This window comes from Bombus vosnesenskii, unplaced genomic scaffold (assembly GCF_011952255.1).
Source record: "Bombus vosnesenskii isolate JDL3184/JDL3185 unplaced genomic scaffold, Bvos_JDL3184-5_v1.1 scf7180000013265, whole genome shotgun sequence".
In the NCBI taxonomy this organism is placed as follows: Eukaryota; Metazoa; Arthropoda; class Insecta; order Hymenoptera; family Apidae; genus Bombus; species Bombus vosnesenskii.
Genome location: NW_022882925.1, coordinates 5,920,211 through 5,932,987, shown reverse-complemented (window position 1 = coordinate 5,932,987; position 12,777 = coordinate 5,920,211). Strand labels below are relative to the sequence as shown.

General features: G+C 43.4%; 2 protein-coding genes across 5 annotated transcripts in view; both read right to left on the bottom strand.

Annotated features, from left to right (window-relative positions):
- Positions 1–12,777, bottom strand: part of LOC117243438 (inactive rhomboid protein 1) — a 299,403-nt gene that overhangs the window by 160,790 nt on the left and 125,836 nt on the right. The gene's annotated exons all lie outside the window — the stretch shown is intronic.
- On the bottom strand, positions 7,015–8,964 carry LOC117243439. Its single transcript, XM_033510943.1, has one exon. The coding sequence runs from the start codon at positions 8,819–8,821 to the stop codon at positions 7,079–7,081; it is 1,743 nt and encodes a 580-aa protein (XP_033366834.1). The 5' UTR covers positions 8,822–8,964; the 3' UTR covers positions 7,015–7,078.

The window sequence follows — 12,777 nt, the reverse complement described above, 5'->3', positions numbered from 1 at the left end:
TAACGTCTTGAAAGTTCGAAGATCGTCGATATTTGACAAGAACGTTAAAAATACGTCCGCCTGTTGAAGTTCCAGAGAATTTTAAATAATTCAAGCAATCATGTTCCCGACACTTCAATGGTGAAGTTCTATCTACTCAAACGGGAATCATGGAGCCACCAGGCAATCCCCTTACGTCGAAGGTGTCTCTCATTTATATTCCCTGATTTCCGGCTCGATGTCAGGAATAGCACCTCGAGTCACTGCAATCTGTTCCGTAGGTCCTTTGAGAAGGAGGTTAGGAAGGATCTACTCGATTATCGGGAGTAATTAAACTCACCGCCCGAATTGCTATCCAGAACGCATAATTAGGACCTCGGAATTCGAGTGACGATTAACTCGATTGCTCCTTTCGAACGATGGAATTTCTAGACTTATCCAAGGAATAAAGAAGAAAATGAGAAGCGTAAAACCTGATTCACTCTTTGGCATCAGACCTAGATATCGACTTTTGCTTGCTGACGAGTTTTTAGAATGTCGCTGTTCCGTTTAAAAACGTCTCTCGACCCAGTTCTTGCTCTTTTCGAATCTCTCTGCTCTTCCCGAGTATAATTCCCTTCTCAGCCGATTCGTCAATGTTAATCCTCGCAGATTAGAAAGAATAAACCATGGAACTCAATGATTGTTGCAATGAGGCTGACAAACTGTTTGAAGATACCGAGTTAAAGGTCCGTATGGTACAAAGGGAAACTGAAGAAGGAGTTTAAAGGGGAAGACGGTATAATTTAGCAAAACAGAATTATATTTGAGTTTACAGATTAATACGTATAATAGAATTTACAGATTAATACGTATTAATAATGTATAACCATTGTAGTTTGGATCTGTTTCTAAAATATATTTAAAAGACCTTTATTTCCAAAACTATATTTCTGGAATTTCATTTGCTTCATTAATAAACTTGTCAGTGGTATGCGAAGGAGTTTACTAATACTAACAATTTGCATCTTGTGTATTGTAAACGTCCACTAACGATATACTCAAGTTCTATCATGTAAAAAGATTCTTATAATTGCTTGAACTGAAATTGATAGAAGGCAAATCATTTAACAAACCTCTATCGAAAAACAATCTGCACGATCCAAGTAACACTAATTTCTATTTTTCTTCTATTTAGGTAGAAATAGTCTGACGTTGGCAACGTTCTTCGTTGGAACTCGAGCGAAAGTGGCAATATTCTCTACAACCAATTGAAGTAACTCATCATTAACAACACCTGTGGCGTCGTCGTCCAATTTCGTTAATCGAGTTTCGTACCGAGCAGAAAAACTTGCCCCTTCTGGTCGATGGAAAGGGTTGGTTCACGATTTTAATAACGCTCGTGAAGGTGCAGGCGGGTGGAGAAGAGCGAAGGGAGGACGGCCATTTAATAACCATAATCGTCCTGTTTTGAAAACACCGACCATTCGTAGGCGGTTCACGAGCATGCAATTTTAGAGGGTGCAGAATAAAAGGATTAATTGAAAGCAACGAGTATATATTATATATATGGGTTGGTTGGTGCTGTGATTTTCAAGGATGAAGCGAGAGAACGACCGGTGTCAGGTTGCAATTTCGTGTGACGGGGCTGGTTAGAGACGCGGACACGACATAATTACCCAAGTTGCCAACAGCACGTGGAACCTACTTGCCTCCGGAAGACAATGCCAGCCCTTGGTTTCCCTTATGACTTCCGCCTCGTTTCAACCACCAGCTTTCACTCCCTACGCTTAAACTACCCCTCGTATCATAGGACTGTTACAGTCGTCCGGATTAATTTAGAATTTATTTCGAGGGAGGCGCAGTTTCCTGATCTTTTAGAGGCGATAGCGTATTACGGTAAAAGTTAACCTTTACTGAATCTATTACAGAGTTGATAGTAATCGGAAGATTTAGTAAAGTTATCGATTATAAATACAGGAATATTAGTTCTTAATTCGCTATACTGCATGCTTAACAATGGATGTATGCTTCTATTAACTTGATTAAACTCAACTAACTTGATTAAAAATTCAGGTATTTGGAACGTAGACTCTATCTCGTGTTTTCTACAAGTAAAAGTAGCTGAATTTCATATATGAATGACTTTACTTGATACGTGTATTCTGCATACATCGACTAGGTTATATATATTAAATACATTTACTGTAATAAAAAATGCATGTACAAAATAATACACGTATGCTTTTACCAAATCATAATTCAAAATTTTAATTCATTTCAGCTTTCCTCTAACAGATTTTATTTTATACTTTCTGAAAGTATTTCACAAACTTCATACAAGTATGAGTATTTTATATATGTATACATTGGGTTATAAGTACATACGTACATTGAATTAATACATTTTTATATACGTTGAGTTAATACATATAATTAACGCATTCACTGTGACAATAGAATTCGAATGGAGGAGCAATAACTGAAGACCTAGCGGAACAGATAAAATGTTTATACTATGATATAGCGGTTCTGAGAATGCGTATGGAAATTGAGATGCATGGTGGTCACGTGGAGATTTAGTTGCACGATGGCACGTGCCCAGAATACATAGCATGCATGTGATCGAGAATCATACGAGAGTTCTTGCCGAAGGATCATGAGGGAATTGTAAAACGAGTAATAAAAATCAAAGCCAACAGGTGTGACTTTTTTTAAGAATACTAATTGATTAATAATATTTCTTATACTCATTGTCATACTAATAACTGTATTGATTACCATTATTCTATTCGTACGTTCGCTAACGAAACCTATTAACCTAGCGATTAAACATGGGTAGAATTTTGTCGAATAATTTGGAAAAAAGAATGTTGCATGTGGTTACCACTAATCGATACGGAAACGTTACGGCTTCACTCTCTCTCCCTCTCTCTTTCTCTCTCTCTCTCCCTCTCTCTCTCTCTCTCTCTCTTGCTGTGTGTGTGTGTGTTTCGAGAATGTTTGCGCTCGCATGGTTGTGCGGGTGCTTTGAACGTGCGGCAAGGCAACGAGGTGTTTAATTAAACGGAGTTGTGTTTGCCGTGCTCGTTGTATCTTGGACCGATCGATTGGTCTTCTTTCACGGAAGCCTTGTGGAAAATTGATTTGTTAATGAAATGATTTCCACTCGAATATACAAAATGCAACGCATTGTTTAGCGTATTTCATGTAATTCCTATGAAATATGTAGGCTTCGAATTGAACTCTCATTTGGTATTAATTATCAATTAATTGTTTATGGTCGATAATTAAACTAATTGGAACCACGTAAATTAATGATCGTCATAAATAAATTGATAGTTTTGAATAAGAATTAAGGTATCATCGAATAGCACCGATATAGAAATGAAACTTTTTACGTAGATAAGATCGACGGTTCAATGAACCACTTCTTAAATTCCAACAATAGCGTCGAATAATAAATTCGCAGCTGCATCCTGAGATTACACCGAGCAATTACGCGAGCAGAGATACTAAACTGTGCAGCACTTTAAACGTTGATAAATCATCCACACCTTGTAATATTCAAAGAGTTTCAGACCTGGGTTCCGTAGTCGCGTACGCATGCGTAATTTTCAATTCGCTTGTTCCGTCAAAAGTTTCGTTACGTATGCCAAGTGTTTCATTTTATGCGTGATGCAAATGCAACGAGTTTCGCTACGAAGAATTGACAAGTTATCTCTCCTTGCTATTTCTCTCGCGAACAAACCATCACCGATCGATTTTATTCCAGTGAAAATAAAAGGAAGACGTTTGTAAATGACAAGGGGAATGATTGCTATTGAAATGTTTGACATATTTACAAAATCCCCTCAAGAATACCTGAGAATTTGTAAAACCTGTTTATCGTCGAGCAAAGGAGGAAAACATAAACCAACAAAGTTACAAAGCGCGACGAACAATGATGTACGATTAAAATGATGAAATCACGGTTACACGTTGAACAGAGGCGAAAGAAACGTATAAATATTTGATCTGGAATTCCAGCGTTTGAACAACTCAATAATCCTCGAATGAAAAAAGTTCTCGTCGGGATGAAAGTTGCGAAGCAGCTCCCATTGGAAAATTACCCCTTTGGCTTCCTTTTTTCGTGCGAAACACTCTGCGTAAACAATGCTCGCTCTAATTCGCGGATTCTTGATCTACTTTTAATTTCACACGCGCTCGCCCGTTTTATACATTTCCGTCGTTCCAAAAGGAAACTTGTCAGTACACAACGAGCGAGATTATATCATTTAACTTTTCAAAGAGAAAAAGAAAGTCAAACGACACGTGACAGAAAGTTTCGTCTTTCATCTGGTTTTTCATCAACATTCCAATGCACGTTAAAATCCGCAGCTATTATGAACTTGGGTCGACAAAGTATCAAATTAAATAATCTTTAAGCTTTTTTCAGTTATGAAACAAATATAGTAACGGTCCTAACACTTTTAAGTGAAACTACATATATAAAGAATATAACGTATAATTATATAATTATATAACATATAATAAAAATGTACGCAACAAGAAATCGTCGTTAAAGATTCGTCTGGAAAGAGGAAAGGATAAGAAAAGTTTGGTGGTAAGCAGCAATTTTCTGAGGCACGCGTCGTTGAACTCGCGATTACGTGGACGTAATCCTAACTCCGCTAATTTCAGAAATACCTGGATCGTTTTAATCGCCTCGTTAATTCCGGTGTATCGCGGCCACGGATCGAACTTTCAACGTGTTAGTCTTTCACGTTGTTAACAGAGAGGGCGGAATTTGCCACGAAACTAGGCTGAAGCGAACGAAAATTCTCATGCATGAAAGATGAAACATAATAATGAAGTCCCTTGGAGTTTGTTCAAGCCTATTGCATAATCGATCGCCCGGTTAAAGCATGCCGGCCTTAACGTCCGTTTTTTTAGACGTCGCTGAGAAAATCCGAGACGTGAAATATGATCCTGAAACTTCGTTTTCTTAGCTTGTTTCTCGTAAGAAATCCTATTTACCGAAACTGTGGTGTGTAAGATGAAATTGTAGAAGCCCGAATCGATTGGTTGATAGTATAGCGCGAAGATTATTCGCTCTTACAGTACTAAATATTTTAGATGCGATTGGTTCTTATAGATCAGATGCAATTTGCTACGACTATCGCTACAATCACAACATCTTCTATACTTCTATTAAAAAATATGCGGAACGTGTTGAATTTTTTTCAACAGATTACTTGAAAGCAAAGTTCAGAGATTTACCAGTGTTTGGTTCAGAGATTAATTGAACGACTGATTTGTAAAATATTCAAGAATGTCAACTTTAAATTGATGTAATACTGACTTCTTAATATTGCTCAGTTAAAATGTTCTATCTAACATTTCGTTTTTATTTTTCAAAATATGTGGGAATATTTGAAACTATCATGTTTTTTATCTTCTAAGTTATATTGTATATGCTGATATTAAATAACGATTTTTACTAAAGAGAATGGGATATTAATTAGATGTTAAATGAATACTTACATTGATTTTTTACTAACTTAAAAGGTTAAAACGATACTTGGTAGATATGATAACGTTGGAAACGCGGACGAATTTATTTTATTTCGTATACTCAGAGAGTCGAGGAACCGTAAGATCCAGCGGTTAGTCGAGAATCCACTGTGTGCTGCGGTTATGTTTGAAGGGGGCGGGAATCTGTTCGCGAAATTTACAATTCGCGGAAGCGGAAACTACCGGTAGTAGTGAAGAAATAGCTTTCATTTCGCGAAACACTTCAGCTCAGCGTACAGCGTGGCATGTAGTGGATAAAAATCGAAATAACCGTTGTTCGAGTTTGATCTTATCATTCGATGACATTATCAACCTGTAGATAATATAAATGTAGACAATACATAGAGGATCTGCAAAAATCGTTTGTACATTGAAATCTAATCACTTGAAAATTAGCTCAGTCATTTATTACACCTTTTTGTTCGTCAATTCTTATTAAATGGCGTTTATTACACTTTAAATATGTAGAATTCGATATGTATAATTTTAATTTCCAATTTAAAAGCTTCCTCGTCTCTATAAAGAGCAGTTCAAATCATCTTCTAATTTTGATTGCTCTATGTCCAGCAAACTGTTGCATCAGACGTTCTTATATTGTAAATTCGACCAATTGCGGGGAGACGTAATCGCGAGGAGAGACGTCAACGGGAGTCGTAAATCCCCGTTACGATTATAACAATCGACACCACGAATTGATCGATCCCCTGATTTCCGTTGCGATGATAGGGGTGATTGAGTTTGTATAACACTGTGATTCACAGAATTATAAATTATATATTTCCAACACATAGATTACACTGACGTAGAGAAATAAATAGTTAACAACTTGTCGCACGAAGATGCGATAGATATGTACGCTAGAGCAGGGCTCTTATAATGGAAGTTAATGTATTAATGTATTAAAACTATAATATATTTAGGAGAGGAGATGTATGTTCGACAACACCGAGAGCCGACAAAAGATTTGCGTGAAGTATGCGTAGACTGCCGCGTTAGGCGTTAGTTTTAGACTGACTGTCGCTCTTTTTCTAATACGGAAGAAAAGTTCGGTGTGGGTGTGCTCCTGTGCCTAAAGAACGCGGATTCGTTGTTCCCACTTTGGTTAGGAAAAGTGAGGATAACGAACCGCGGTGTCGATTGGTCATGACCTGCACTACTGCTCGAAGGGATGAGTAGGAAGTCTCCTACCATCGTGGTGGTACGATGTCTGTGTCATGACTGTGTGCGTAAGGAAAACCTAGCTTGTTTTATTAGAGGGCTATTCGGATTTTCCTAATGGGTGCATACCCGCTTTCTCCGTATTTTAAGTGCGCCTAATAAACCCAAGGACCTCTCTAAAAACCGATTGTGTTTCGAGAATATTTTTAAGCTTTAGAAATTCTTCAAGACAAACGGATTGAAGACACATGGCGAAACAATACAGGGAAGTGAAAGTTATGGTGGGTCCTTAGGTTTATTGAGGGTCGAAGTGATGTTACGCAGGCCGATTGTTGTCCGGTCGCGCGGGCTGGCGTGCAGATGTTTTAGGCGGCGTAACATCCTCCCCCCGTTGAGAGAGCACCGATCAAATTCTGGCTGTGGAGTCAGGTGCGTCGTTGGTGACCTCCTTCGCTCCGTGTGGACGTTCGGCCTCGTCTCGATCTGGGTGGATGGGTAAGGGGACCAGTCTTTTGACACCGCGGTCCAAGATGCTTGTTGCCGTCTGCACGGTAGCGGTCCGGATGATTCCATCGGCTCCTGGATGGACCTTGATTACGCGGCCCAAAGGCCACTGCATAGAGGGCACGTTATCCTCCCTGAGGATTACTACGGTGCCTTCACGAATGTTATGTTTGCCCTTGTCCCATTTGTTGCGGCGGGTTAGCTCATTTAGGTACTCTCGATACCATCTGCTCCAGAAGTGCTGCTTAATCTGGTGAATGCGCTGCCAACCGGATAGCCGGCCTGATGGAACTGTCCGGAAATCACGCTCCCGTAAACTGGTTAGTGTGTCACCGATTAGAAAATGACCGGGAGTGAGGACAGGAGGATCTTTCGGATCGGATGAGATGGGAGTCAGTAGGCGTGAATTGAGAATGGCTTCAATTTCGATCACAAGGGTGTTGAGGTGCTCAAAGGTCAGGAGCTCCGTGCCGACCACGCGGATGAGATGGCGTTTGAACGCTTTAACCGCGGCTTCCCATAAGCCGCCAAAATGTGGTGAGTTCGGAGGATTAAAACGCCATTGTATTTGTCGATCGGCGAGAAAATTCTGTACCCTATCCTGGTGGTCGTCGGACTGCAATAGGGTCCGGAGTTCTTGCAGCTCCCGGTTAGCCCCAACGAAATTGGTGCCGTTGTCGGTGAGGATCGTTGCGCAGTATCCTCGCCGCGAGATGAAACGGCGTAGCGCGGCCAAGAAGGCGTCGGTGGTTAGGTCGCTGACTAACTCTATGTGGACCGCCTTTGTCGCCAGACAAACGAATATGGCGGCGTACGTCTTGATTTTACGTCGGTTGCGGTCCCTCCTCTCCTTGATGTAGAATGGGCCGCAGTAGTCGATTCCGACGTTCGTGAACGGCCGCGATTCGGTAATACGCGCCTCTGGCAAATCACCCATCAAGTATTCAACTGGTGGAGGGTTGGCTCTGCAGCAGCGGACGCATCTTCTGAGAGTGCGCCATACCTGGCTACGGCCGTCGATCGGCCAATAGCGCAGTCTCACCGCGTATAGTGTAGCTTGTGTCCCTGTGTGATGATTATTCCGGTGCTCTTGCTCTATAATTAGCTCTGTCACCGGGGATTTCGGCAGGATGATCGGGTGTTTTTGGCTGAAGGGTATGGCGGAGTTGGTTAGTCGTCCTCCTACCCGGAGTATCCCATCTTCGTCGAGGAAGGGGTTTAATGGCTGTAGTTTCCCTCCAACGTCCACGCTTCGATTTTTCTGGAGGGTCCGAATTTCAGGCGCGAAATGACTAGATTGTATTATCGTTATTAGTTTGTTGTGCGCTGCAGTTAATTCGTCTGTGATGAGATGGGCAGATCGGTGCTGCCTATGTCTCCATCGAAGACACCAGGCGACGATTCTTATTAGTCTTGGCCAAGACGAGTAACGATGGAGGAGTGTGTTGTCGTTAATATTCGTCTTCAGACAGATCGTCTTCCTTTGCTCCGGGAGGTCGACTACCGGTGTCGGGCTCCAGACCGGCCAATAGTTTTCGCTTTGCAGGAGCCACCTTGGCCCGTTTTTCCAAATGGACGGACATAGGAATTCCTTGGGCGTCTGGCCTCGGGAGATGAGATCAGCTGGATTATGGTCGGTAGGCATATGACGCCAGTCGGAGATATTGGTCTTGGTCTGTATCTCAGCGACTCGATTCGCCACAAATGTTTTCAAGGTGTGCGGCGAAGACCTGATCCAATGGAGCACGATGGTGGAGTCAGTCCAGTATACTATCCGCGATATCTTGGTCGTCAGGGCCTGTCGTATTGACGAAATCAAGGACGCCAAAATAAGTGCCCCGCTTAATTCGAGACGTGGTATGGAGAGCGATTTGAGCGATTTGAGCGGCGCTACCTTCGATCGCGCCGTGAGGAGTCGAGTCCAAATATTGTTCTTTCGGTCCGTCCTCCGCACGTAGACGCACGCCCCATATGCCCTTTCGCTAGCGTCACAGAATCCGTGTAGCTCAATTTTCGTTGCGGATTCTATGATGGTCTTCCGAGGGAACCTTACCGCATTTAACAACGGCAATTGTGTGTGGTATTTGATCCATTCTGTGTGTACGTCTGTCGGAAGGGATTCGTCCCAATCTACCTTCAATGTCCAGACTTGTTGCAAAATAATTTTTGCTCGAACGATTACCGGCGCAAGCAATCCTAGTGTATCATAGATTTGTGCGATGACTGAACTGATTGATCGCTTTGTGACTCGGGAAGTGTCACTGATCGTCTTGACCGAATATAGTATGGAATCGTCGGCTGAATCCCAAAAGACGCCGAGTGTTTTTAACGTGGATGACTCACCGAGATGTAGTTTCTGGTTGGTGTCTTCCTCAGGTAGCCCTCGTAGCAGATCCTGATCGTTTGATGCCCATTTGCGGATATTTAGACCGGCTAGCTTAAGTAATTTCGTGAGATCATTCCTGACTGATAAGGCTTCGTCCTTCGTATCGGCTCCGGTCAACGCATCGTCGACATAGAAGTCTCGCCGTAAGATCTGCGCTGCTCTCGGAAATCGAGGTCCCTCGTCTTCTGCCAACTGTTTGAGACATCGGATGGCCAGATACGGGGCTGCGGATAGACCGAACGTGACGGTGTTGAGTCGGTAAGTTTCGATCTCTCCGTTGTCGGCACGCCACAGAATCTTTTGATAAGGACGATCTTCTGGACGTAGAATGAATTGACGGTACATTTTCTCGACGTCGCCGGTAAGGACATATTGAAATGACCGGAATCTCAATAGGATGTTTCTCAGGTCTTCTTGTAATTTCGGTCCCGTATGAAGGGCGTCGTTTAGAGACACTCCCGTGGTACTTGATGCTGAGCCGTCGAACACAACCCGGAGCTTGGTGGTGTCGCTCGATTCCTTGATCACGCCGTGATGTGGTAAATAATATCCGTGGTCGGTGGCGTGATCCGTGTTGATCTTCGTCATGTGACCCAAGTCTAAATATTCTTGGATCACAGCACTATACGCGGTTTCATATTGTTTGTCGCGTTGGAATCGACGATGAAGAGAGGCGAGCCTGCTCATTGCAGCGGCCTTCGATGACCCTAGTGAGGAAAGCTTTTCGTTGAATGGTAATGCAACGATGTATCTGCCTTCCTTGGTTCGTCGGACATGGTTTCGGAAATTCGCAACCGAACCGTGTTTTTTGTAGACGCAGTTCAGGTTCGCCTGGTTGCGCCAGATTGACCTGCCCCATGCACAGCGACGCAAATGTTGATCCGGTGCTAAGCAAGACATCGATCGGGGCTGGGCAATGGAATTGTGGATCGGCTAATTGGATATTTCTGGGTAATCCCAAACTCGAGGGGTCGATGGGCTCATTTGGTATGAAGGTCGATATGGCCGGGATAACAAGAAATCTCAATGTTTTCTTATACTTGCCGGTTGGGATTTGGACGAGGAGGTTGGGGCGGTGTTCTTGATCCGTGCTGAGCGTGACTCATACGAGGCATGCTCTTTCGTATCTCTTGGAGCCGAAGATGTATGTTTCCGTGAAGTATCGGATGTACGCCTCGACTTGTGGGACGACCGCGACTTCGATGATTCAGATGGTGATTGTCCAGCGGAGGCTCGCTTGTGTGATGAACGACTGCTCGGCGACCAACCGCTTGCCGACCGACCGCTCGACGATCGGCCGCTCGACGACCGTGAGTCTACCTGGGTTTGTTCGCAGTGTAGATAAGTATGGTGTCGGTGACCGCAGATACGACACGAACCCGATGTACATTGTGTCGGCGAATGTCCTCTGCCTAGGCAATTTATACACAACGATGCCTTCCTCACGATCTGAAAACGTTTTGTCGCTGATTTGGCCTTGAAGATTTTACAGTGCCTGAGCTCGTGAGGTCCGTTGCAGGTCGGACACACCAACGTCCTGCTGGTTGTAGCAAAGGTTCGTCCATGCGGTATGGTTGTTCGCTGACTGTGGTGTTTGTGGGTTGACCCTTTTGATTCCTTCGCTTTAAAGAGGAGTTGAGTCCCGTTCGCCCGTGTTTTGAGAAAGTCTATCAGATGCTGATAGGATGGCACCTGTTGGCGGGGCAGTGTGCGTTGCCATTTACGCAGGCTGGACGAGGGCAATTTCGACGCGAGCAATTCGATAATCGCTATATTTGATGTGACGGGCTGTTTTAGGTTTTCGAGCGCCTTTAGATTTACGCTGATGGTTTTCAACAAATCCTCTAGGGCTTCTGGAGTTTCCTTTTTGATTTCCGGATAGTTGCGCATCAAATTCCAATGGTGCATGCAGATTTGGAGGGGGCAATTGAACTTGTCCTTCAGTGTGTCAAGCGCAATGGGATAGTTGGCCTCTGTGAGTTCTAATGACTGGATACTCTGTGCGGCCCGTCCAGTTATAGATGAGCGTAGATGCTGGAACTTTTGGACATTCGTCAAACTTTCGTTACGGTCCACTATGGATGAGAACGTGTCGTAGAAATAGGTCCAGTTCTCGAGGGCGCCGTCGAATTGGGGCACGCGGACCTCTGGAACGGTGGTCGGCTCTGGTTTCCGGCATGTCTCGCCTGTTTTTGTAGTCGACGGGGTTGTTGCTGATATTTGTTCAAAGAGACCTAGGAACCGCATGTCAAGCTCCCGATGCTCTTGCGATAACGAATCTACACGCACATCTTTCCCTTCATCTAACCCATCTAACTCTTCTTGAACCGCGAGTATCCTCCTCCAAAGTTCATCGAACGAGCTGCGGCAAGATGTTAGGAAGATTCTGTTTGCCTTCCCAGACGCTTCGTATTCATCGAGTTCGCGCCTTATGGTTGCAAGTCGACGGGCTAGGGCGCCTCGTTTCCGCCATAACGTGCTGATTGGTTCAGCTTGGGCCATATTTGATTTTAATAATATGAACGACCTTACCTTGATCAAATGGACGTTGATCTGGGATTCGGTGATAATCGTTACGATGCGGCGTGGGCTCGTGTAGATGCTGAGCGACGGAGGTGCTTCTCTCCGATGGCGGTTCCCTTGATCAGTTGACTAAGTGGTTGGAACTTGGATTTCACGCGACACTGTATAGTCACTGGTCAGTGCACTTTTTGGCGACACGAAATCCGGCTCGAAGGACCATGTAATTTCGACCAATTGCGGGGAGACGTAATCGCGAGGAGAGACGTCAACGGAGGTCGTAAATCCCCGTTACGATTATAACAATCGACACCACGAATTGATCGATCCCCTGATTTCCGTTGAGATGATAGGGGTGATTGAGTTTGTATAACACTGTGATTCACAGAATTATAAATTATATATTTCCAACACATAGATTACACTGACGTAGAGAAATAAATAGTTAACAACTTGTCGCACGAAGATGCGATAGATATGTACGCTAGAGCAGGGCTCTTATAGTGGAAATTAATGTATTAATGGACTTAGCATTATAATATATTTAGGAGAAAAGATGTATGTTCGACAACACCGAGAACCGACAAAAGATTTGCGTGAAGTATGCGACTCTCGCGCTATGTGTAGACTGCCGCGTTAGGCGTTAGTTTTTAGACTGACTGTCGCTCTTTTTCTAATACGGAAGAAAAGTTCGG

Bases quoted from the DNA above. Each gene is read 5' to 3' on its own strand.
- LOC117243439 (XM_033510943.1), bottom strand. From the start codon at position 8,821: ATGCCTACCGACCATAATCCAGCTGATCTCATCTCCCGAGGCCAGACG.